The sequence below is a fragment of the Manis pentadactyla genome, chromosome 15 (genome assembly GCF_030020395.1).
Source record: "Manis pentadactyla isolate mManPen7 chromosome 15, mManPen7.hap1, whole genome shotgun sequence".
Taxonomy (NCBI): domain Eukaryota; kingdom Metazoa; phylum Chordata; class Mammalia; order Pholidota; family Manidae; genus Manis; species Manis pentadactyla.
In genome coordinates, this window is record NC_080033.1 from 6,578,495 (window position 1) to 6,605,129 (window position 26,635).

The 26,635-nt window shown below is 38.0% G+C and overlaps 1 protein-coding gene and 1 long non-coding RNA gene across 4 annotated transcripts in view; one reads left to right on the plus strand and one right to left on the minus strand.

Moving 5' to 3' along the window:
* The window catches only part of ZNF235 (zinc finger protein 235), a 30,670-nt gene extending 14,450 nt beyond the window's left edge, over window positions 1-16,220 (plus strand). For all 3 annotated transcript variants that reach the window (XM_057493330.1, XM_057493332.1, XM_057493331.1), the window contains one exon: window positions 13,344-16,220. In XM_057493330.1, coding sequence (XP_057349313.1) covers window positions 13,344-15,316 — 1,973 coding nt within the window. In that variant the 3' untranslated portion in view covers window positions 15,317-16,220. The remainder of the gene's footprint in view (window positions 1-13,343) is intronic.
* A 226-nt stretch (window positions 16,221-16,446) lies between these two features.
* LOC130681118 (uncharacterized) lies at window positions 16,447-26,616 on the minus strand. Its single transcript, XR_008994161.1, has 3 exons — window positions 25,934-26,616; window positions 25,112-25,223; window positions 16,447-16,913 (listed from the first exon to the last, which is right to left on the minus strand). It is a non-coding gene; the product is annotated as an uncharacterized LOC130681118 (long non-coding RNA).
* Window positions 26,617-26,635: the final 19 nt, after the last annotated feature.

Consider the following 26,635-nt stretch of genomic DNA (forward strand, 5'->3'; position numbering starts at 1 on the left):
CACCCATGTTGTTGCATCTGTGAATAATTTATTCCTATTTATTGCTGAGTAGTATTCCAGGGTGTGATTATACCACAATTTGTTTATTCATTTCACTTGTTAATGTATTATGTTTCCTGTTTGGGTCTATTAACTAATGAAGGTGCTGGGTGTTCTCGTACAAGTGTTTGTATGGCCACAGGCTTTCATTTTTCTTGGATAAGAATCAGGAGTAGAATGGTTGGATCATGTAGTTGGTGTATATATTGTTTTTCATTGGAGAATGTATATTTGTATTTTTTAAATAGATTTTTATTTTTCATAGACTTTTAGGTATACAACAGAATTGAGTGGAAAGTACAGAGGGATCCCACAGACCACACACAGTCTCCCCCATGGACAGGTCCCACACTAGGATGGCGTATCTGTTGCAGTCAGTGAACCTACATTGATATTGATACATCATTATCACCCAAGGTCCATAGTTTACATTAGGATTCACTCTTTGTAGTTGTACATTCTATGGGTTCAAATTTATAATGATACATGTATCCACCATTAACAGTATCATGGAGAATATATTGCTTATCCTAAAAATTCACTGTGCTCCAACTGTTGATCCACTCTGCTCCCCCCACCCCCATGCCCAGCCACTGGCAACCACTGGTCTTGTCTCTGTAGATTTGCCTTTCCCAGAATGTCACACAGTTGGAATCTTACAGTGTGTAGGCTTTTCACATTGGCTTCCTTCACTTAATGATGCATATTTACATTCCCCTCATGTCTTGGTTGCTCATTTCTTTTTAACACTGACTAATAGTCCATAGTCTGGATGTATCAGTTATCCATTCATTGTGATTGCTTCCAAGTTTTGGCAATTATGAATAAAGCTGCTGTATATAGCTTTTTTTGTGGACATAAGTTTTTGACTCATTTGACAATTATGAATAAAGCTGCTGTATACAGCTTGTTTTTGTGTGGACATAAGTTTTTGACTCATTTGAGTAAATACCAAGGTACACAATTTACTTTTGTAGTAAGTTGTAGTACTGATTTACATTCCCACACACAGTTTGTAAGGAACCCCCAAACTGTCTTCCCAAGTGTCTACATCATTTTGCATACCCACCAGCAGTGAATAAGAGTTTCTGTTGCTCCACATCCTCACCACATTTAGTGTTGTCATTGTTTTGGATTTTCGCCATTCTAACAGGTGTGTAGCTGTTGGTTTTGTAAATGTCATTTATCAAGTTGAGGAATTTCCTCTATTTTGCTAGTTTGCTGAGAGTTTTTTATTATAAATGGTGCTAGATTTTATCAAATGCTTTTTCTCTGTATCTGTTGCTAGGATCATGTGACTTTTCTTATTTTATTCCTGTGATGAATTACAAATGATTTTCTAATGTTGAACCAGTCTTGCATACTTGGGATAAATACCACTTGGTCATGGTGCATAATTCTTTTCAAACATTGTTGAATTTTCTGATTTTTTTTGCAATCTTTGCATCTCTGTTAATGAAAGATACTGGGCTTCAGTTTTCTTGTAATATCTCCATTTGGTTTTGATATTAGGGTAATGCTGGCCTCACAGAATGAGTTAAGTATTCTCTCTGCTTCTATCATCTGAAAGATATTACAGAAAATTGGTATAATTGCTTTTTTAAATATTTGGTAGAATTCACCAGTGAACCCTTCTGGGTTTGGTGCTGTTTTGAAAGATTAATTATTGATTCAACTTCACTGATACAGGCCCCAGATTGTTTCTTCTTGTATGAGTTTTGGCAGTTTGTCTTTTGAGGAATTGGTCTATTTCATCTAGGTTATTAAATTTGTGGGAATAGAGCTGTTCATAGTGTCCATTTATTATCCTTTTTATGTACATAGGATCTGTTTTGATGTTTCCTCTTTTCTTTAAATTTTGTTGTTATAATTGACATATAACCCTATATATATATTTATTTATTTATTTAAAAAATTTTTATTTTGGTATCATTAATCTATAATTACATGAAGAACATTATGCTTACTAGGCTCCCCCCTTCACCAAGTCCCCCCAACATACCCCTTCACAGTCACTGTCCATCAGCGTAGTAAGATGCTGTAAAATCACTACTTGTCTTCTCTGTGTTGCACAGCCCTCCCCGTGCCCCCCCACACTATACATACTAATCGTAATGCCCCCTTTCTTTTTCCCCGCCCTTAACCCTCCCTTCCCACCCATCTTCCCCAGTCCCTTTCCTTTGGTAACTGTTAGTCCATTCTTGGGTTCTGTGAGTCTGCTGCTGTTTTGTTCCTTCAGTTTTTCTGTGTTAGACTCCACATATGAGTGAAATCATTTCGTATTTGTCTTTCTCCACCTGGCTTATTTCACTGAGCATAATACCCTCTAGCTCCAACCATGTTGTTGTAAATGGTAGCGTTTGTTTTCTTCTTATGGTTGAATAATATTCCATTGTGTATATATACCACATCTTCTTTACCCATTCATCTACTGATGGACATTTAGGTTGCTTCCAAATCTTTGCTATTGTAAATAGTGCAGTGATAAAGATAGGGGTGCATTTGTCTTTTTCAAACTGGAGTGCTGCATTCTTAGGGTAAATTCCTAGAAGTGGAATTCCTGAGTCAAATGGTATTTCTATTTTGAGCATTTTGAGGAACCTCCATACTGCTTTCCACAATGGTTGCACTAATTTACATTCCTACCAGCAGTGTAGGAGGGTTCCCCTTTCTCTGCAACCTCGCCAACATTTGTTGTTTGTCTTTTGGATGATGGTGCTCCTTACTGGTGTGAGGTGATATCTCATTGTGGTTTTAATTTGCATTTCTCTGATGACAAGCAATGTGGAGCATCTTTTCATGTGTCTGTTGGCCATTTGAATTTCTTCTTTGGAGAACTGTCTATTCAGCTCCTCTGCCCATTTTTTAATTGGATTATTTGCTTTTTGTTTGTTGAGGTGAGTGAGCTCTTTATATATTTTGGATGTCAACCCTTCATCGGATCTGTCATTTATGAATATATTCTCCCATACTGTAGGATACCTTTTTTGTTTTATTGATGGTGTCCTTTGCTGTACAGAAGCTTTTCAGCTTGATATAGTCCCACTTGTTCATTTTCGCATTTGTTTTCCTTGCCCAGGGAGATATGTTCAAGAAGAGGTTACTCATGTTTATGTCCATGAGATTTTTGCCTATGTTTTTTTTCTAAGAGTTTTATGGTTTCATGACTTACGTTCAAATCTTTGATCCATTTCGAATTTACTTTTGTGTATGGGGTTAGACAGTGATCCAGTTTCATTCTCCTACATGTAGCTGTCCAGTTCTGCCAGCACCATCTGTTGAAGAGACTGTCATTTCCCCATTGTACGTCCATGGCTCCTTTATCGAATATTAATTGACCATATATGTTTGGGTTAATGTCTGGAGTCTCTAATCTGTTCCACTGGTCTGTGGCAGTACCAAATTGTCTTGATTACTATGGCTTTGTAGTAGAGCTTTAAGTTGGGGAGTGAGATCCCCCCCATTTTATTCTTCTTTCTCAGGATTGCTTTGGCTATTCGGGGTCTTTGGTGTTTCCATATGAATTTTTCAACTATTTGTTCCAGTTCGTTGAAGAATGTTGTTGGTGATTTGATAGGGATTGCATCAAATCTGTATATTGCTTTGGGCAGGATGGCCATTTTGATGATATTAATTCTTCCTAGCCAAGAGCATGGGATGAGTTTCCATTTGTTAGTGTCCTCTTTAATTTCTCTTAAGATTGTCTTATAGTTTTCAGGGTATAGGTCTTTCACTTCCTTGGTTAGGTTTATTCCTAGGTATTTTATTCTTTTTGATGCTATTATGAATGGAACTGTTTTCCTGATTTCTCTTTCTATTAGTTCATTGTTAGTGTATAGGAAAGCCACAGATTTCTCTGTGTTAATTTTGTATCCTGCAACTTTGCTGAATTCCAATATTAGTTCTAGTAGTTTTGGAGTCTTTAGGATTTTTTTATGTACAATATTGTGTCATCTGCAAATAGTGACAGTTTAACTTCTTCTTTACCAATCTGGATTCCTTGTATTTCTTTGTTTTGTCTGATTGCTGTGGCTAGGACCTCCAGTACTATGTTAAATAACAGTGGGGAGAGTGGACATCCCTGTCTTGTTCCCGATCTCAGAGGAAAAGCTTTCAGCTTCTCGCTGTTCAGTATGATGTTAACTGTGGGTTTGTCATATATGGCCTTTATTATGTCGAGGTACTTGCCCTCTATACCCATTTTGTTGAGAGTTTTTATCATGAATGGATGTTGAATTTTGTCAGATGCTTTTTCAGCATCTATGGAGATGATCATGTGGTTTTTGTCCTTCTTTTTGTTGATGTGGTGGATGATGTTGATGGATTTTTGAATGTTGTACCATCCTTGCATCCCTGGGATGAATCCCACTTGGTCATGGTATATGATCCTTTTGATGTATTTTTGAATTCGGTTTGCTAATATTTTGTTGAGTATTTTTGCATCTACGTTCATCAGGGATATTGGTCTGTAGTTTTCTTTTTTGGTGGGGTCTTTGCCTGGTTTTGGTATTAGGGTGATGTTGGCTTCATAGAATGAGTTTGGGAGTATTCCCTCCTCTTCTATTTTTTGGAAAACTTTAAGGAGAATGGGTGTTATGTCTTCTCTGTATGTCTGATAAAATTCCGAGGTAAATCCATCTGGCCCGGGGATTTTGTTCTTGGGTAGTTTTTTGTTTACTGCTTCAATTTCGTTGCTGGTAATTGGTCTGTTTAGATTTGCTGTTTCTTCCTTGGTCAGTCTTGGAAGGTTGTGTTTTTCTAGGAAGTTGTCCATTTCTCCTAGGTTTTCCAGCTTGTTAGCATATAGGTTTTCATAGTATTCTCTAATAATTCTTTGTATTTCTGTGGGATCCGTCGTGATTTTTCCTTTCTCATTTCTGATTCTGTTGATTCTCTTTTTCTCTTAATAAGTCTGGCTAGAGGCTTATCTATTTTGTTTATTCTCTCGAAGAACCAGCTCTTGGTTTCATTGATTTTTCTATTGTTTTATTCTTCTCAATTATATTTATTTCTTCTCTGATCTTTATTATGTCCCTCCTTCTGCTGACCTTAGGCCTCATTTGTTCTTCTTTTTCCAATTTCAATAATTGTGACATTAGACTATTCATTTGGGTTTGTTCTTCCTTCTTTAAATATGCCTGGATTGCCATATACTTTCCTCTTAAGACTGCTTTTGCTGCGTCCCACAGAAGTTGGGGCTTAGTGTTGTTGTTGTTATTTATTTCCATATATTGCTAGAACTCGATTTTAATTTGTTTGTTGATCCATTGATTATTTAGAGCATGTTGTTAAGCCTCCATGTGTTTGTGAGCCTTTTTGCTTTCTTTGTACAATTTATTTCTAGTTTTATACCTTTGTGGTCTGAAAAGTTGGTTGGTAGGATTTCAGTCTTTTTGAATTTACTGAGGCTCTTTTTGTGGCCTAGTATGTGGTCTATTCTGGAGAATGTTCCATGTGCACGTGAGAAGAATGTGTATCCTGTTGCTTTTGGATGTAGAGTTCTATAGATGTCTATTAGGTCCATCTGTTCTAGTGTGTTGTTCAGTGCCTCTGGGTCCAGATCTGTCCTTTGAAGTGAGTGGTGTGTTGAAGTCTCCTAAAATGAGTGCATTGTATTCTATTTCCTCCTTTAATTCTGTTAGTATTTGTTTCACGTATGTTGGTGCTCCTGTATTGGGTGCATATATATTTATAACGGTTATATCCTCTTGTTGGACTGAGCCCTTTATCATTATGTAATGTCCTTCTTTATCTCTTGTTACTTTCTTTGTTTTGAAGTCTATTTTGTCTGATAGTAGTATTGCAACACCTGCTTTTTTCTCCCTGTTGTTTGCATGAAATATCTTTTTCATCCCTTAACTTTTAATCTGTGCATGTCTTTGGGTTTGAGGTGAGTCTCTTGTAAGCAGCATATAGATGGGTCTTGCTTTTTTATCCATTCTATTACTCTGTGTCTTTTGATTGGTGCATTCAGTCCATTTACATTTAGGGTGATTATTGAAAGATATGTACTTATTGCCATTGCAGGTTTTAAGTTTGTGGTTACCAAAGGTTCAAGGTTAGCTTCTTTGTTATCTTACTGTCTAACTTAACTCGCTTATTGAGCTATTATAAACACTGTCTGATGATTCTTTATTTCTCTCCCTTCTTATTCCTCCTCCTCCATTCTTCATATGTTGGGTGTTTTATTCTGTGCTCTTTTTAGGAGTGCTCCCATCTAGAGCAGTCCCTGTAAGATGCCCTGTAGAGGTGGTTTGTGGGAGGCAAATTCCCTCAACTTTTGCTTGTCTGGGAATTGTTTAATCCCTCCTTCATATTTAAATGATAATTGTGCTGGATGTAGTATCATTGGTTCAAGGCCCTTCTGTTTCATTGCATTAAATATATCATGCCATTCTCTTCTGGCCTGTAGGGTTTCTGTTGAGAAGTCTGATGATAGCCTGATGGGATTTCCTTTGTAGGTAACCTTTTCTCTCTCTCTGGCTGCCTTTAATACTCTGTCCTTGTCTTTGATCTTTGCTATTTTAATTATTGTGTGTCTTGGTGTTGACCTCCTTGGGTCCCTTGTCATGGGAATTCTGTGTGCTTCTGTGGTCTGAGAGGCCATTTCCTCCCCCAGTTTGGGGACGTTTTCAGCAATTATTTCTTCAAAGACACTTTCCCTTTTTCTCTCTCTTCTTCTTCTGGTACTCCTATAATGCAAATATTGTTCCATTTTGATTGGTGACACAGTTCTCTTAATATTCTTTCATTCCTGGAGATCCTTTTATCTCTCTCTGCATTAGCTTCTCTGATTTCTAGTCCATTAATGGTCTCTTGCATCTCGTCCATTCTGCTTTGAATTCCTTCCAGAGATTGTTTTATTTCTCTCTTCTCCCTCTTTAGTTCTTGCATATTTCTCTGCAAGTCCATCAGCATGGTTATGACTTTTGTTTTGAATTCTTTTTCAGGAAGATTGGTTAAATCTATCTCCCCAGATTCCTTCTCAGGGGAGGATGTCTGGGTTAGTCTGGTCTGGATCAAATTTTTTTGCCTTTTCATGTTGATAGATGCAGTGAGTGGTATGCTATTGATTCATCTGTCAGCTGGGAGAACCAAGACCCTTTCCACTTGCACCTGGCCTTTCTTTACTGGGACAACGGCGACCCCTAGCAGCTTGTGTTGGGCAGTTGCGCGTAGACTGGGTCTCTGTTTCTTGCCCTGCGGCTATGGAGGAAGCTCCCTTGCTGTGGGCGTGGCCAGCCTCAGGTCGCTGCTCTCCTATGGCGGGGCGCCAGAGGGGGAACGGGCAGGGGGCTGTTTTAACACTATATACTTTTAAGGTATACATCATAATGACTTATATTGCAAAAAGATACATTTAGTTAAAATCCATCACCTCAAAACATACGAAAAAAATGTAAAACTTTTTCCTTGTGATGAGAACTTTTGGGATTTACTCTTAGCAACTTTCAAATATCGTTAATGATAGTCATCATGTTGTATAATTTATCTTACAACTGGGAGTTTGTGCCTTTTGATTACCTTCATTCCATTTTACCCCACATTCCCCGCCCCGGTAACTACATATCTGATCTCTTTTCCTAAAAGTTTGGAGTTTTCTTTTTATGATTCCACATATAAAAGAAGTCATACAGTATTTGTTTTCCTCTGTCTGACTTATTTCACACAGATGAAAATTATGTTGTCTCAAATAGTAGGAGTTCATCATTTCTTATGGCTGAATAATACTGCATTATGTGTATGTATGGGGGGCTATATGTGTGTGTATACACACCATGACATTTTCTCATCTATTCTTCCATCAGTGGGCATGTAGGTTGTTTCCATGTCTTGACTATTGTAATTAATGTTGCAGTGAGCTTGGGAGTGCAGATATCTCTTCATTGTAGCAAATCTGTTTTCTTCAGATATATACCCAGAGGTGGAATTGCTGGGTCATAGGGTAGTTATATTTTAACTTTTTGAAGAAACTCCATACTGTTTTCCATTACGGCTTTACTGATTTACCTCCCCACCTACAGCATAGGAGGGCTCTCTTTTCTCCATATCCTTGCCACCAGTTTACCTGTTTTCTTTTTGATAACATCGTGAAAGGTGTGGTGATACATCATTGTGGTTTTGATTTGCCTTTCATTAATTATCAGTGATATTGAGCATCTTTTCATAGGCAGGACTCCCCCCCGTCTGAAAAAGTGTTCCTGTAAACCTTTTGTAAGCTGAAATGGCATAAAGTGAGGGGGCAGTTACCCTTACCTTATAAGGAAAAACTTGGGAACATCCCCAGACCCCAAAAATAACCTCTCTGAGGCTTTTCTAATAGCTTAAGACACATCTTGCTCATGGAGCCACAAAATAAATGGAGGTAAAGCACAGACACAGTTCACAGCTCTGGTGGCTGGATGCCGAGATGCTGGCTGTCGTTCCTGGAGAAGGAGCTTGGCAGTTAGCTGCTCCAGATGTGCATTGCACAACCAACACTGAAGGTTATTTCCCCTTTTTGCCTTTTCTTGTATAAGCGAAAGTCCTCTTTGGATTTTTTTTCAGTTAGTGAAACAGGTAGTAATGTTGTCTTTCCTAAAAGAAAAAAAAAAGTGGGGGAGGAGAGGCATCATGCAAACTTTCGAAAAGCAGGGGATACCTGTAACTATTACCTGTTTGACTATCTTCTTTGGAAAAATGTCTGTTCGGGTCCTTTGCCCTTTCTAACTGGATTATTTGTTTTGCTTCTGTTAACTTTGGGTTTAGTTTATTCTTATATTGGTTTCAAATATACAACACAGTGGTTCAACAGTTTCCCATATTATTAAATCCTCACCCCATATAGGGCAGTTACTATCTGTCAACACAGGAACATGTTACAGAATCATTGGCTATATACTCCATTCTGTACTACTATCCCTGTGACCAACTTATATTATGATCGAGAATTTTTGTGCCCTTTTATCCCCTTCACCCTCCACACCCATCCGTCCCAATCCCTCCCCATGGTAACCACCAGTCACTTCTCAGTGTTTATGTGTATACCATTCTGTTTTGCTTTGTTTTTATGTCCCACAAATACATGAAATCATATATTTGTCTGTTTCTGCCTGGCTTATTTCACTGAGCATAATGCCCTCTAGATTCATCCATGGTGCTACAAATGGCAAGATTTCTTTTCTTTTTATGGCAGAATAATATTCTGTTGTATATAAATACCACATCTTTATCCATTCATCTGTCAATGGACACTTAGGTTGCTTCCATATCTTGTCTATTGTTAAATAATGAAGCGATAAACATAGGGGTGCATATGTCTTTTCGAATCAGGGATTTTGTTTTCTTCGGGTAAATTCTTAGAAGTGCAATTACTGGGTCAAATGGTCTATTTTTAGTATTTTGAGGAACCTCCATATTGCTTTCCACAGTGGCTGCATCAGTTTACATTCCCACCAATGGTGTGGGAGCTCTCTTGGTTCATTCTCACCTGTATCTATGCATGTCCTTAGTTTTAAGGTCTCTTGTAGGCAGCATAGAGTTGGATCATAATTTCTGAATCCATTCTCCCAATCTGTGTCTTTTGATAGAGGAGTTTAATCCATTAACATTTAAAATAACTACTGACAGTTTTCTGTATGTTTTATGGCTTTTTTGCCCTTCATTCCTTCCCTTACTGTTTTTCTCTGTGTTCAGTTGATTTTTTGGTAGTGATTCTATTTGAAATTTGATTCTGTTTCCTTTTGTGTATATGCTTTAGGTATTTATGTATGGTGGGGAGGGGTATTTACATAAAACATCCTAAAGTTATAAGTCTATTTTAAACTGGTAACTTCAACCACATAAAAAATGCCACTTTATACAGCTTCGGCCTCCCACTTAACATTATAGGTGTCAAAAACTCTATATTGTGTACCCATTAACATATGATTTAAAAGACAAAAGTATAAAAATATTTATAAACATGTAACACAATTAAAAGTAAAGTTACAAACTAAAATTATAATGTAGGTTTTTGTGTTTACCTTTACCAGAGAACTGTATTTTTTTGTAAGACTTCAAGTCATTGTCTAGTATCCTTTCATTCCAAATAGGATTCCTTTTCACATTTCTTGTAGGATGGGTCTAATGGTATTGAACTCCCTCAGGTTTTATTGTGGAATGTCTCAAATTTCTCCCACATTTTTGAAAGGCAGTTTGGCTGGAAATACTACTCTCTGTTGTCTGGTTTTTCTTTTTCCTTCAGTAGTTTACATTTATTATTCCACTGCCTTCTGACCTGCAAGTTTCTGTTGGGAAATGTGCTGATTATCTTATAAGAGTCCCTTGTATGTTTCAAGTTGCTGTTGAGGCTTTCCAGATTCGCTTCGTCTTTGCCTTAAGATAGCCTAGTCATAATGTGTTTCGAGGTGGGTCTTTTGGGGTGTATCCTGTTGAAGTTTGTTGAGGTTCAAGTCTGCTGTTGAACCATTTTAGTGATGTTTTCAATTTTGTTACTGTGTTTTCTAGCTTCAGTTTGGTTCTTCTTTTATAACTTTTGTCCCTTTGTTGGTATTTTCATTTTGTTTATGCATCATTTTCCTGATTTCATTTAGTTGTCTGTCATGTCAGTATTCTCTTTTAGCTCATTGATCTTAAAATACTTATTTTAAGATCTTTGTCAGGTAGCTTAGAGACCTGTTTCTTTAGGTTTGGTTTTTGGAGATTTTTTTTCCTTTGAATAGGTTATACTTTTTTGTTCTTTATGTGTCTTGTGATCTTTTGCTGAATATTGGGCATTTGAAAAACACCTACCAGTCTCTCTGTCTGTGAACTGGCTCCGTGCAGAGAAAGATCTTCATTAGTCAGCTTTACGTGGAGATGCCAGGTCCTTTAAAACCTTTCCTGGGATGCTTCTGTGGGCTTGTGTTCTTTAATTCCTGTTCCCCTTTATACATGGCTGCTTTTAAATATATTAATTTCCCTCAGAGTCTCACCCTGCTTTTTTCTCGTGGCCTTAGATTTCCATTATATTCCTCTGCCTGTAATTTCTCACCCCCAGTTTCCCCTGGGTTTGTAAACTCCCTGCAATTCTGATATCAAACTTGTCAAAACTATGCCACAGTTTTCCATCAGTGCTCAGTCAGGCAAGTCAGGAACCTGTCCTTTGTGCAGACCCCAAGCTAGCCAGAATATGCCAGTTCTTTCTATCCCGAGGGAGGAACTAGGAATTGGTCAGTTTCTCCGGACCTTGGCACATACATACCAGGAAGGGGTGGGGCAAGCAAAAACAATAGGAAATTCTGCAGTTTTGATTGCTTTTAAGATGCAGCAACTAAATGCTGCAGTCACGATTTTCTGTTTTGGTTATTTGGTATACCCATGTGGGAATGAGGTCTGGAGCCTCCTTCTCCACCATCTCACTTAAATATACTCAAAAATCCAAAGGAGTGATGTAAGAGTTTTCTAAAGTCTTTGTCTGATACTTCTGATACCTGCATGTCTTCTTGTTTGAATAGGCCATATTTTCCTCTTTTTTTTTGGTTTGCTTTCATTGCTTTTTGTTGTTGAAAATTGGGCATTTGAGAAAAAATACCCCTTTCCCAGTCTTTGCAGACTGGCTTTTTTCCAAGGAAGACCTTCATTAATGTGCAGGGTGTGATCTCTGTCTTGGGACCTGCCTTAGGTGAGGACCTAAGGTATTTTCAGGCCTTTCTGAGCATGTGTCTTTCCTGGGCCTAGGTATGTGCTTTTTTCAATTCCCTGTATACACAGATGCTATTAAGTATCTTAATCTCTCAAAGATTCTCACCCCAGCTTTTCAGGGACTTAGGCTTTTTCCTGCACTCCTTCACGTGTAGTCCCTTTCCTGGGCTTCTGTGAGTCTGTTGTCCCCCTGCAGTCCTGAGCATTGTCTGTTGTGGCTTTCCATTGCTCTTCCCCATTCTGTCTCCAAATCAGGCAGAACAGACCAGTCCTCAGATGGCCCCCAGGCAGGTTGGAATATCACAAAGTCTGCTCTAATTTGTCTATCGGTAGGGAACTCGGAGATGGGTTCTGTATCCTTTAGACCACATCATACCATAAGTAAAAATGTCAATACATTTAAAAGTAACTGCATAGGGAAAATATGGAAAAAACTCAGTCTGCCCCAAGGCAAGACACCTGAGAAGACCTTAGCCTTCACTCTGGAACAATCCCAAATTCCTCCCATTTTAAATATGACTTTGTCTTGGACATTCACGTTTGCCATAGATCTTTGCTTTTCAGATTTTTTTTTTTTTAGATAATTATTTTTTATTGAAGGGTAGTTGACACACAGTATTACATTAGTTTCAGGTGTACAACACAGTGATTCATCATTTATATACATGATAATTCTAGGTACCAGCTATCACCATACCAAGTTGTTACAATATTTTGACTATATTCCTTATGCTATACATTACATCCCGGTTACTTATTTATTTTACAATTGGAAGTGTGTACTTTTTTTTGTGTGTGTGTGTGTGTGAGGGCATCTCTCATATTTATTGACCAAATGGTTGTTAACAACAATAAATTTCTGTATAGGGGGGTCAATGCTCAATGCACAATCATTAATCCACCCCAAGCCTAATTTTCATCAGTCTCCAATCTTCTGAAGCATAACGAACAGGTTCTTACATGGAGAACAAATTCTTACATAGTGAAGAAGTTACATGGTGAACAGTACAAGGGCAGTCATCACAGAAGCTTTTGGTTTTGCTCATGCATTATGAACTATAAACAGTTCAAATATGAATACTCATTTGGTTTTTATACTTGATTTATATGTGGATACCACATTTCTCTCTTTATTATTATTATTTTTAATAAAATGCTGAAGTGGTAAGTAGATACAAGATAAAGGTAGAAAACATAGTTTAGTGTTGTAAGAGAGCAAATGTAGATGATCAGGTGTGTGCCTGTAGACTATGTGTTAATCCAAGCTAGACAAGGGCAATAAAACATCCACATATGCAGAAGATTTCTCTCAGAACAGGGAGGGTGAGGTTCTAAGCCTCACCTCTGTTGATCCCCAATTTCTCACCTGATGACCCCCCTGCGACTGTGCCTGTCTTAGGTTGTTCCTCCCTTGAGGAATCTTACCCGTCTCTGGCTAACCAGTCATCTTCCGGGGCCATACAGGGAAATGTAAAGTTGGTAAGTGAGAGAGAAGCCTTATTGTTTGAGCTTTTCAGATATTTTAAGTCTCTAGTTGTTTTAATGTTTTCATTGAGGAACAAAGCGGTGGAGTGGAAGTTCACCACCCTGCTAATGTTATTCTCTCTGTCCTTAATTCCTTATTCTTGTTATCCTTTTAGGGGGCAGGAATCACAGCGAGATGGAAACTCTTCATGAAGCAGGAGTGAGGTGCCTTTCACTGGGAGAGCTTTCATGCTGGCAAATCAGGCGACATGTTGGAAGGAAATTAACCAGAGGTCAAGACCCTGTGATAAATATTCAAGGAAGGAATTCTCAGTTCCCCAAACGACATGACTCCCCCTGTCAGGTGGACACTGGGGTATGCTTTCAGGCTTCGGAAGAGGACAGCTGTATAATGAACCTTATAGAGGAGCATTCCAATAGTATTGAAAACCAAGAATTTCCAAATGGGAGAGCTCAGAATTCTTGGAATAAAAGATACGTTAATGAGGCACAGAATTCTCAGAGAAGTTGTAAGCAGACCCAGATGAAAAACAAATTGTGTATATTTTCTCCATATGTTGACATTTTCGGTTGTCTTTCACACCATGATGACGATACAGTGCACCAGAGAGAGAAAGCTCACAGCTACAGGGACTGCGGTGGAGACATCGTAAGGATACCACCTCTCACCCAGCACAGTATAATTCACATAGGACAGAAAACCTACCATTGTAACAAGTGTGAGAAGGTGTTCAGTGATAGCTCGAGTCTTGAACTTCATCAGCAGGTACACTTGGGAAAGAAGTCCCTTACATACCGTACAGATGAGAAGAATGCCAGTTATAGCTCAGCTGTTCAACAGAGTGGCCGCACAGGAACAAAACGCTATTGGTGTCAAGAGTGTGGGAAGGGTTTCAGTCAGAGCTCAAACCTGCAGACTCACCAGAGAGTCCACACAGGAGAGAAACCCTATTCATGCCATGAGTGTGGTAAGAGCTTTAATCAGACCTCACATCTTTATGCTCATCTGCCTATTCACACAGGAGAAAAACCCTACAGGTGTGAAAGTTGTGGAAAGGGCTTTAGTCGTAGCACAGATCTTAATATTCATTGCCGGGTTCACACCGGAGAGAAACCTTATAAATGTGAGGTGTGTGGGAAGGGCTTCACGCAGAGATCGCATCTTCAGGCCCATGAAAGAATCCACACTGGAGAGAAACCGTATAAATGTGGGGATTGTGGTAAACGCTTTAGTTGTAGTTCAAATCTTCATACCCATCAGAGAGTCCACACCGAGGAGAAACCATACAAATGTGATGAGTGTGGGAAGTGCTTCAGTTTGAGCTTTAATCTTCATAGTCATCAACGAGTCCACACAGGAGAGAAACCGTATAAATGTGAAGAGTGTGGGAAGGGTTTTAGTTCAGCCTCCAGTTTCCAGAGCCATCAGAGGGTTCACACAGGAGAGAAACCATTTCGATGCAGTGTGTGTGGAAAAGGCTTCAGTCAGAGTTCGTATTTTCAAGCCCATCAGAGAGTCCACACCGGGGAAAAGCCATACAAATGTGAGGTTTGTGGGAAGCGCTTTAATTGGAGCTTGAATCTTCATAATCACCAGAGAGTCCACACAGGAGAAAAACCATATAAATGTGAGGAGTGTGGTAAGGGCTTCAGTCAGGCCTCAAATCTTCAAGCTCATCAGAGTGTCCACACTGGGGAAAAACCATTCAAATGCGAGGCATGTCAGAAGCGATTCAGTCAGGCCTCACACCTTCAAGCCCATCAGAGAGTCCACACTGGAGAGAAACCATATAAATGTGATACGTGCGGTAAGGCCTTCAGCCAGAGGTCAAATCTTCAAGTCCATCAGATAATTCACACCGGAGAGAAGCCATTTAAATGTGAGGAGTGTGGGAAAGAATTCAGCTGGAGTGCTGGGCTCAGTGCCCATCAGAGGGTCCACACAGGAGAGAAGCCGTATATGTGTCAGCAGTGTGGGAAGGGCTTCAGTCAGGCCTCACATTTTCACACACATCAGAGGGTCCACACTGGAGAAAGGCCATACATATGTGATGTCTGTTGTAAGGGCTTCAGCCAGAGATCACATCTTGTGTACCATCAGAGAGTCCACACTGGCGGGAATCTATAGAGGTGGGAGATGTGGAACAGCCGCCTCTTCATCTCTAGGGAAAGTCCATGCTGGTGATTGTGGAAAGTTCCTTCAGAACTCAGAACCTTCGAGGAATCTTCAGGGGAAAGAAGTGCTATAAAGTGTTCTGTTTTAAGAACTCAGTTGGGAGATGAATTCTTTACAAACATCAGATTTCACAGATGAGAGAAAAACCTGTTCTATAAATATGGTCAGTGTTTGTACCAGAGCTCTGAATGTCCCAAAGCAAGATGCAACACAACGGAACCCTAGAATTCGTCAGAGTCTAGCCAGGAGAGAGGCCTTATAAATGAAGGTTAGGGGTAGGACCTTAACCAAAGTATAATGCTGGACAAACAACATTGATACCAGCTGCATGTAACTTCTACACAGGGAGGGGTGTTTCTTTTCTTACCACTGTCTCTACCATGTGGAAGTGTGCTTGACTGAGCAAAGGAGAAAAATCCCTGTAATTTGGACAAATATTTGAAAACTAGTCCCATACCCTAAATTCATAGCATGCTCAAAAGGAGTCGTGCAAGTAGCCTTAATAAAATTTCAGGAAATATTAGTTGAAGTATAAAAAAATCATGTAATGCTGTCATCCACAATAATACAGATTTTGGCGAGACGTGTGTGTGTGTGTGGCCCCCATCCTCCATCCGGCCTGTTCTTTATAGTGTCAACCATTGTGTACAGTATAACATTTAGTATCATTAGTCTGTATTTTATAGACAAAAATAGTGTTTTTTTTATTAGTCTTATAACATGATACTGCAACTTATATAATGGGAAATTTTGAACCCTGGTTATTAAAGTAGGGTTTTCTTATAACTCTTTGAAAGTGTTAAGAGTAGTTATTGATGACAAAAGGTTACTTAGTAAACTTGAATTGTTAATAATTGGTTTCTTCTCATTTTTTGCATTCAGACTCAGGCCAGATTGCCTTCTCTTAGTCCTTCCTCCGTCTAGACCTCTTTACAAGTCATTAGTTTTATCACATTCCACTCCCATTCTTACCTCCTAAAATGTGGGGTGGTAGACAAGAAACTTAATTTTGATTGAAAGTTCATTAAATGTAACAATGTAGACAGGTTGCTCCTTACACAACCTTTTGTGTTCCATACCTCTTTGCAGGAGTGGACATCAGCTAGTCACGTCAATGTGTATCAATATAGCCTTTGACCTGGCAATTCTAGCCCTGAGTTCTGCTTTGGAGATCATAGCAAGAGTGGAAAGGATTGTATGCAAGGAGGTTTATACTGTATTTTTTTTAAAACTAGCATCCAAATATTTGAATATTCTAATAATATATTTACCAGTTTACTCTGGTACAAAGGGTTGGGATATTTTGACTTAAAAAAAAATTACTGATTATCAATTTTACCAAAGCAATTTCAACTATGAAACAGTAAAATTACTGGACAAAATGAAGATCCCTTACCCCTAAATCTTACTGCTGTATCTCATCATAGGGCCTGTAAGCCTGTGTTCTGTATATACATACAGGATGTTCCCTGTTGCATTATAGGTAATAGGACACTTTGCACACATCAGTTGGATTGATAAATTTATGGTTTATCCTTTCAGTGGAATACTATGCAGAATCAAAGAGAAAAAGATAAACTCAAGAGTTACATTGGTAATACCCTAAATATGCTTAGAAAAGTGGGCAGACAGGATTTTGTATTCTATACATTTATATATATATATAAATTATGTATACACAATTTACCATTGAAAGGTAACCAGATCATATTTTTAAGTGTGCATATTGTGATATAGATGTATGATATGATAAAAAAAATCTGTGAATATGATCTGATTACCTTCAAAAGCAGCGTTAAATTTTTAAACTTTTCCTGTAATGTTTTTAGAATGTTGTAAAACCTTTATTTTCAATTCATTCTGAGCATTCAGAAAAGATGCAAGAATAATAGAATTCCCATGTGTCCTTAGGATACCACATGTGATTATGATCAGACCTGGTCATTCACATGTCTAGTGCCTCAGCTAAAGAACCCAAACAGCATTGGTTCCTCAGACATGTCTTCCCATCTCAGTGTGGCCTCATCAGCATGACCACTTCATAGTGACTTGACACTACATGGTGGCTGTAAGTATCCCAAGAAAAACCAGCAGAAAAGTACTATGGGCTTTTCTAATCTAACCTTGGAAATTACAGTGTCGTTTCTGCTTCAGTTAATGATGATCCTATCCAGGATCAAGGGGAGGGGACATGGGCTGTGCTGCTTGATCAGAGAAGTGTCAAAGAATTTGCAAACATTTTAAGACTACCATTATTATATTTTCTAACTTGCAGTTTACTCAAATTCCACAGTTATCTCCTATTATGTTTACAGCATTTTTTTTCTATTTCAGGATGCAATCACAAGACATGTCATACCCTGCATTTAGTTGGCATGTTTCTTAGTCTTTAGATCTGTATCAGTTGCACAATTGTTGTCTTTCATGAAATTGGTGTCTTTGAAGAGTACAGGCTAGTTATTTTGTAGAATATCCCTAAATTAGGTTTGCTTCCTCATGATTAGATCCAAATGAAATATCTGTGGCATGAGTATTATGTGACTGGTGCATACTTCTCATGCATTCCAACCAACAAATGTGTTGTTTTTATTTCATCAGTGATGCTATATGTGATCATCTGAATAAACCAATGATTACTAGGTTTCTCTAAAATTGCTGGGGTTTTTGCCTATGAAAATAAAAACTAATTTGTGGGGAGATCCTTGAGTTATATAATTATAACTACCTCATTATAATCTTTCACCTACTACTTTGTGTTCATTGATACTGTCTGAATCAATTATTACTGTGATCACTGCAAAATGAGTTTCTTACATGATCATTCTTTCTACACTCAGCAATTGGCATTCTACTGTTAGAAGAGTTTTCTGTTCTCCCTTGTCTCTTTTCTCTCTTAATTATTATCAGTATGAATCCTTGTTTCCTGGTATAATAAGATACTGGGTTTATCTTGTATAGTGCCCACCCCAGCCACAAATTCTGTAGAGCCCCAAGTCCTTTGAGTGAAGAATAGTATTTAGAAATCGAGATCTGTGTGTTACATGTTCTCATCATTATTGGGACATCAGTCCTTCAGGTGTAGGTGTGTGCGTGTGCATGCTCACACATGAAATACTAATATCTTAAAATTTCAAATAGGTATTTTTTTCTAGTCTCTTAACCCATATTTACTTTTTCCAGCAAGTAGTCTGAGTTGCTAAACACTATCACTGAGAAAAAAAAAAAAAAAGAAACCTGGTTGAGTTCAGGATTTATTTACAGGTTCTTTTCTCTTTAGATGAAATATATAGGACAAAGTGCTCTGTTTAAAAGTTACTTTGGACTCCTGTCTCAACAACTTATAGAACTAGACAGAAAATCAGCAAGGTAACAGAAGAACTCAGTGCCACCATCAACCAACAGATCTAACCAGCATTTATAGAACACTTCAATCCGTGATAGCAGAATACACATTCTTTTCAAGTGCCCCCCAGAGCATATACCAAGATAGACCACATCCTGGGCCATAAAACAAACCTCAACAAATTAAAAATAACTAAAATTATGCAGTGTGTGTTCCCAAACCAAATGGAATCAAACTAGAAATCACTAACAGAGAGTTAAATCAATAACTAAACACAAAAATCTCCAAACACCTGGAAACTAAACAACACATTTCTAAATAAGTCATGGATTAAAGAGGAAATCTCAAGGGAAATTAAAAAATACATGGAAATGAATGAAAATGAAAATACATTATTAAAATTTGTGGGACATAGCTTAGCCATGTTGAGAAGGAAATGCATAGTACTATAATACTAAATTAATACAGTAGAAAAGGAGAAAAGTCTGAAGTCAGTAACCTACATTTCTACCTCAAGAACCTAGTAAAAGACAAGCAAAATAAAACCAAAACAAGCTGAAGGAAGAGCAGAAATCAATGAAATTGAAAACAAAATAGAGAAAAATCAAAGAAACAACTGGTTCTTTAAAAAGATCAATAAAATGGACAAACTTCTAGCAAAACTGATGAGAGATAAAGAGAGAAATTACCAATATCAATAATGAAATGAGATAGCACTACAAACCCTGTAGACATCAAAGGATAATGCAGGAATACCAGTAATTTTAAAACATAAATTTGAGAACTTAGATGAAATGGTGAATTCCTCAAAAAACACAAACTCACATACTATGAAATACTATTGCAACTCACATAATATGAATAGATCATTAGAATAGGCTTATAACTTTTAAAGATATTGAATTTTTCATTTAAAAACTTAAAAAGAAAGAAGGAAACCTCCAGGTATAAATGGTTTCACTGGGAACTTCTACCAACCATTTAAACAAGAATTAACTTAAATTCTATACAATCTTCTAAAAAAGGAAGAGGAGGATATAATCTTCAATTTTTATGAAGCTAGTATTTTCCTGATATCAAAACCCAATACAAAAATAAAAGCTGCAAACTGCCCTCATGAATACAGATGCAAAATGCTAAAAAAAAAAAAAAAAGTTACTTTGACTATTTTTCTAATCTCCATTCAGTCCAATTATGTTATTTGAAATAAAGTTAAATTTCCAAAAAGTGTTTATACTCTCAGATTCCCTTCCCCATCTTTTTGGGAAGTGTAGTTAGGGCACTTGTACAATTAGTTTCATCTTAATATGTTTTCATTTGATTTTCTTATATTTAGACATTTTTATTATCATTTTCTATTTATCACCTTAGAAATGTACATGAAGTGCTTTTCACTGTTCCACAGTCTTCATAAAATTAATGACTGTAGTGCATTCCTTTGAGTAGATAGGCTACAGGAATTACAGGAATGGAGAGATTGTAATGCATAGTGAAAATTGGGTGGATTCACAAAGGCAAGATGGCTTATAAGTTTATATATTATAAAAAGAGAAAGAGCTAGTGAGTGTAGACCTTTAGGGTCAGAGAAAGTTCACCACCAAGCTCTGCTGTTGTTGTAGCTGCTTTGGAACTTGTATAATTCACTGGATAAAAGAATTTCTACCCAGGGGAGGGGCTTAAAGATGGCAGCGTAAGAAGTGAGACAGAAACCCTCCTCCCAAAACCACATATAATGTGAAAATATAGCAAATAACAACTAATCCTGAAAGAGCGACAGGAAAGAAGACTGCCTACATCTGGGGAAAAGAGAAGACCTCACGGAAAAGGGTAAAGCAGCAAAGCCACGATCCAGCAGGACAAAAGCCCTTCCCCTACCCTGGCTCATGGTGGAAAAAAGAGAAACAGAGCAGAGAGTGGGTGGAGGCCTAGGACTGCTGAACACCCAGCCCTGGAGATCTGCTCTGGGAACATGAACCTACATTACATGGTGCCCTGGAGATTAGTGGGGTTGGAAAGCTAAGACAGGCAAAATACTTGGAGACACTGAGATTTCAGCAGCTTGTGGAGAACAACTACCCACAACCAGCCGCTCTTGGACAAAAGAAAGGTAGGCACTCTGAAAGACTTCCCAACAGCAAGAGGGCTGCTAAAGGGGCAAGGATTGCACAGAGCTTGCTGGTCACAAGAAAGGACAGGTGGACAAAATCGTCCCAGCACACTCAGCCCAGCAGGTTGGGAACTTTTGGGAGCTTCAGGTGCTCCATACCCCTGGTTGGCACCATAGCCGCTAGGCCCCCCAACTGCGATATGCAGCCTGCCTCTCCTTCCTTCCAGCCAGCATAGGCTCACAAACCTGCTGCCCCTACCAATGTAGAAGGCCAGCTAGGTGGTGGCAGTGCCTACAGCAGCTGTAGAGGCTCCTCCCTGGGCACTTGGCCCACTGGCCCTGGCAGTGGAGGTAGGCGCTGCAGATGGGAAGCAGGAAAGAGCTCTTTCCTCCTGGCAGGCACCAACGCCACTTGCCTCCAACCTCCACCATCACTCCAGGGGCTGAGCAGCTCCAGAGAGTAGAGCTTCTGGGCACTAGAGGGCACCAACTACACAAAGTTATTTCATATTATTCATTACAAATACGAAATGTCAAAAGAACCTAGTACAAACCAAAATCCTACAAACACCAGAAAGAGGGCCAATTGAAAGTGCAATCACCAGTCTTTCTGATAAAGATTTCAAAATAAAAATCATGAACATGCTCATGGAGCTACAGAAAAATATTTAAGACCTCAGGGAGGATTTCAAGAAAGAGATAAAAACTTTGAAAAATACAGTATCCAAAATGAAACATACAAGGGAGGGATTTTAAAGCAGATTAGATGAGGAAGAACAGACAGTAAATGAAATAGAAATTAGAGAACAGGAATACAAAGAAGCTGAGACACAGAGAAAAAAGGATCTCTAGAAATGAAAGAATATTAAGAACTGTGTGACCAATCTAAATGGAAAAATATTTGCATTATAGGGGTACCAGAAGAAGGAGAGAGAGAAAAGCGGAGAGAAAGTGTCTTTGAGGAAATAATTGCTGAAAACTTCCCCAATCTAGGGAATAAAATAGTCTCTCAGGCCATGAAAGTGCACAGATCTCCCAACACAAGGGGCCCAAGGAAGACAACACCAAGACATATAATAATTAAAATGGAAAGATCAACAAGGACAGAGTATAAAAAGCATCCAGAGAGAGAAAAAAGGCAACACACAAAGGAAAACCCATCAGACTGTCATCAGACTTATCAGCAGAAACCTTAAAGGCCACAAGGGAGTGACATGATATATTTAATGCAATGAAACAAAAGGACATCAAACCAAGAATACTCTACCTGGAAATATTATCATTTAAATTTGAAGCAGGGATTAAACAATTCCCAGATAAGTAAAAGTTGAGGGAATTTACCTCCCACAAACCATCTCTACAGTGTATTTTGGAGGGACTGCTATAGATGGAAGTGCTCCTAAGCTAAATAGCTGTCACCAGAGAAAACCACCTTAAAAGAAGTAGACCAATTAATTCAGTCAAGGGATACACAAAGAGCATGAAGAGTGGGGGAGGAAGATTAGCGGTTGCTGGGGATGAGGGAGGGTGTGGCTATAAAGGGCAGCAGCAGGAGAAAGCCTGTGCTGATAGAACAGTTCTGGATCTTGTTTGCAGCAGGGATTACAGAAAACTACATGTCATAATTTTGCATAGAACTATGAACACATACAAATGAGTGCTTGTAAAACTGGTGAAATCAGAATAAACTCTGGGATTACATAGTGTCAATTTCTTGGTTTTGATATTGTACTATGGAACGTAAGATGTTACCACTGGAACAGGCTGGGTGAAGGATGCAAGGGACCTTTCTAGTACATGTTTTGAAATTGCCTATGAATTTGTAGTTGTTTCAAAATTGCTTTAAAAATCATAAAATGATTTAAAATGTGTTTATCTTTTCGATCTAACTGTCCCAATTATAGATTTTTACCCCAAGGATAATAAAAATTTCAAGGAGATATGATAAATGCAAGAGGATGTAGACATTAATGTTCACTGTGATATTATTTATAATGGTTTAAAATTGGAAACAAAGCATCCCCCAGCAAGGGACTGATTAAATAAAAGGATATATCCACTTAAGAAATACCTGTGTAGTCACTGAAATAATGATGTCAATCAATATTTACTTATAGGAAAATATACTTTTGTATTATTGAAGGAAAAATAGCAGGTAACAAGTAATCTAATTTATGTGAAACTTTATACACAACTTTTAGTATATATGTATAGAGAACCTTCTAGAACAGTGCTGTCCAATAGATCTGACATGAGTGAAGTGTTTTATATCTGTGCTGTCTCATAGCCACTAGCTGCACGTATGACTTGAGAACTGTGGCTAGTGTGATTGAGGAACTGAAGTTTCCATTCTAAATTTTAATGGTTATCACAGGTAGCCAGGGGCCACCGTATTGGAAAGTGCAGCTCTAGGCTCTTGGTTTCAACTTTCACTTTTAAGATCTAGTAACCAAAGGAAACTGGTTTGTGTATATGGTGTGAGATAGAAGTCAAGATTCATTTATTTTCTATGCAGGTATCCAGTTGATCAATACCATTTATTGATGTGATCATCTTTCCTGCAGTATGTTGCCATGGATCCTTTGTTGGTCAGCAGGGGCCTACCATACAGGAACTGGTTCCTTGATCTGTTGTCCATTATTGTGCACCACCACTCTGTTTTAATAACTATTTTTATAATAGGTTTGACATTTGACAGCATAACTCCCCCAGTTATATTGTTCTAGATCATTTTCACTGTTCTTGGCCCTTTAATAAATGTCTATGTTTATTTTAGAATAAGTTTGTCATTTTCTGCACATACACACAAAAATCTTATTTATTGAGATTGTATTGAATCTATAGATCAATTTGGAGAGATTTGGTATCTTTTTACTGTCATTCATTTTGGTCTGTAACTTCTCTCAGTATTTTTTTTTTCCTCTGTAGATTTCATATTTGTTTCATTAGGTTTAGTCCTGGGTTCTTGGTACTTTTTATATCAAAAGTATACTTTTTATATTTCTTTATAAATTCTTCTAATATTCTAACTGTTGCTAGTATTTAGGAATACCACTGAATTTTTATGTTGGCATTGTATATTGTGGCCTAAGTTTACTAATTCAAATATTTTATTTGTAGATTCTTTTGGATTGTCTACATACATAATGATATCATCTGCAAATAATGACAATTTTCTAATCCTTATGCCTTATTTCATTATACTAGTGAAAATCTGTATTATGGAGAGAATGATAGTAGACATTCTTGTGTTACTCTTGATCTCAGTGGACTGCTTTTGGTGTGTAACAAGAATTTAATTTACAGTATGTGTGCATGTATGTGTACCATGTGTTAGACCACAGAGACAAAGATCCATGAGTGGTTACTGCAAGCTGGGTACAGTTTCCTTTACTTGACATGTATTAAGTCATTTATTCTAACATCTCAACTATTAGCCTAATTTTACAATGAAGAAACAGAGGCAGAGAGTTTCATTCACCTGTTTAAGATCACACACCGTTAAGTGGTCACACCAGGATTTAAACCTGAGCAGTCTGATTCCACATCTGTGCCCTCAGGCACAACATCCAAGCCCAGATGGTTCCACGGGAGAACATCTACCCAACATGTAAGTAACCAGAGACAATTCTATACAGCCTCTTCCAGAAAGCAGAGGCCAATATTATCCTGATAACAAAATGAGACACAGACAGTACAAAAAGAAAAGAAAAAGAAGAAAAAAGGAAACTACAGACTAAATCAACTCTGAAATAAAAATCTAAAGCAGTCACAGAAATTTGATTATTAATTTTGTTAGGTGTGATAATGGACTTTTTAAAAGTCCATATTTAAAAGAAGAGAATATTGAAGTAGGTAAAGTAGGTGTGAAATGATGTATCAGGGATTTGCTCTAAATTATTTCAGCATTTAAGATATAAAGGGAAAAGGGACAGATTAAGCAGATGTGGCAAAATCTTGGTAACTGTTGAATTTAGGGGTTGGTATGTTCCATTACATTTTCTCTAGTATTCTTGAAATTCTTCATATTTAAGAATTAAAATCTTTAATTTTGAGAGCTTGTTCAAAACCTAACTGTGTGAACTAGGGCAATCGTTTTAACCTCCCTGAGCCTATTTCCTCATGTTACAGTGGGAATATTATCACTTACCTGAGGCTTCAGTACTGTAAGAATGGTGACCCTGCAGTTTCCCTCAATGGATGTTAAGCTTCTTTCATCCTGGAGAGATGTCTTCCATTTCTGGAAGACACGCCCATTCTCTGAGAATGGGCAAGGTGTTTAAGAAAGCAATCTTACCTCCGTGGAATTTGTTGAACTGCCCTCCTCTGGGAACAGGAGAAGGCAAATATGACAGAAAAATCCACAATGCCAGGTCTGCCTGACCCTCCTGGACTAGTCGGGGCGTAACCTGTCAGGAAGTGTAACATTTAACCAGCTTGACTACTGGTTCCTCCTCACCGGGAACATTTACTCACACACCCTTTTCCTTAAAATATCGTTACTTTTTTGTCACCCTCAACAGACTGCCCCCACCCCACAGACTTGTTATTCCCACCTCTCCCCAGCTTTTGAAACAAATCTTCCACGTTCTTTTCTAAGTCCCCCAAGTGCAGTTGCACTACCCAGGTCCTGATTACCAAGGAGAGTAAGTTCCAGAATTACTGATGTGGAAGGAAATCTCAGGAAGGATTCTCACCGATGTGGCTATTGGCTTGACTTTCAAAAGCAAGACTTGTGTCTGGGACCTGATGCCCAAAGGGCGCCCAGATCCCACCCTCGGAGCCTCATCGTTCTATCAGCATGCACCTCACAGACATTACAATAGAACCAGTGTCTGCCCTGCATGGGCTTGCAGGCTACTGAGCTCTCAGGTAAGAGAATAAATAACAGTAGCCACATCTAATTTGCTTCCCAACCCATCAATTAAATTTTTAATGAGAGTTACTGTTATTTATCAAATCCAGAACTATTTGATTCCTTTCAATAGACTGCAGTTCTCTGGTGAAATCCTCCATGTTTTCACTACCTTATTTTAAAATCCAGGTTTGATTAACTCCAATGTCTGGATCACTCTGGGGTTATCTTCTATCACCTTTCTCTTTGTTTTAGATCACTTACTCGTTATTTATCTTGGAAAGACTAGTTGATTTTGGATTTTATGCCAAGCACTGCTTATAAAAATATGTGGAGGCTCTGTATGGCATCTTTATCCAGAGGGTTTTTCTTCTATTAGGCAGAAGAAGAGTACCAGGAGGCCATTTTTATCCAGTCCAGGTTGTGTATCTGTTACTCAAGAGGGCTGGGGCAGTAGGTAGTCTCGGGAGCTTCTGGAAGAGAGCTGCACGGTATACACCAAATCTAAAAGTGGTTATTCTTTGATACAGCACTAATTCTGAAATTTCCTCCAAGGAAGTAACAATTCAAGAGCATGAAGATGAAAGTTACTAAGTTTTGCATTGAACTGCTCTTTAGAAGACACAAACTGAACATTTATCAGTAGGAAACTGGTTAAAACATGATATATCTACGTACCAGAATGCTGCACAATTAAAATGTTAGAGATATTAGAGATATCAATATTGACAGAAAATGTTTCCTACGTATTGATGAGTGAAGAAAATCAAGTCATAACATAGTATGCCTATTATCCTAGTTTTGTAAAATTAATCTGTATCCATATGAATAGCCTAAAAATGTTTAATAAAATGTGTGTATGTTGGCAGTGTTACCCATTTTAGTCTTTTTCTGCATTATTCTGCTTAAAAATTTCAGGTATTATTTTTATTTTTAGAAAATAAATCTGATTTGTATTATTTTTAT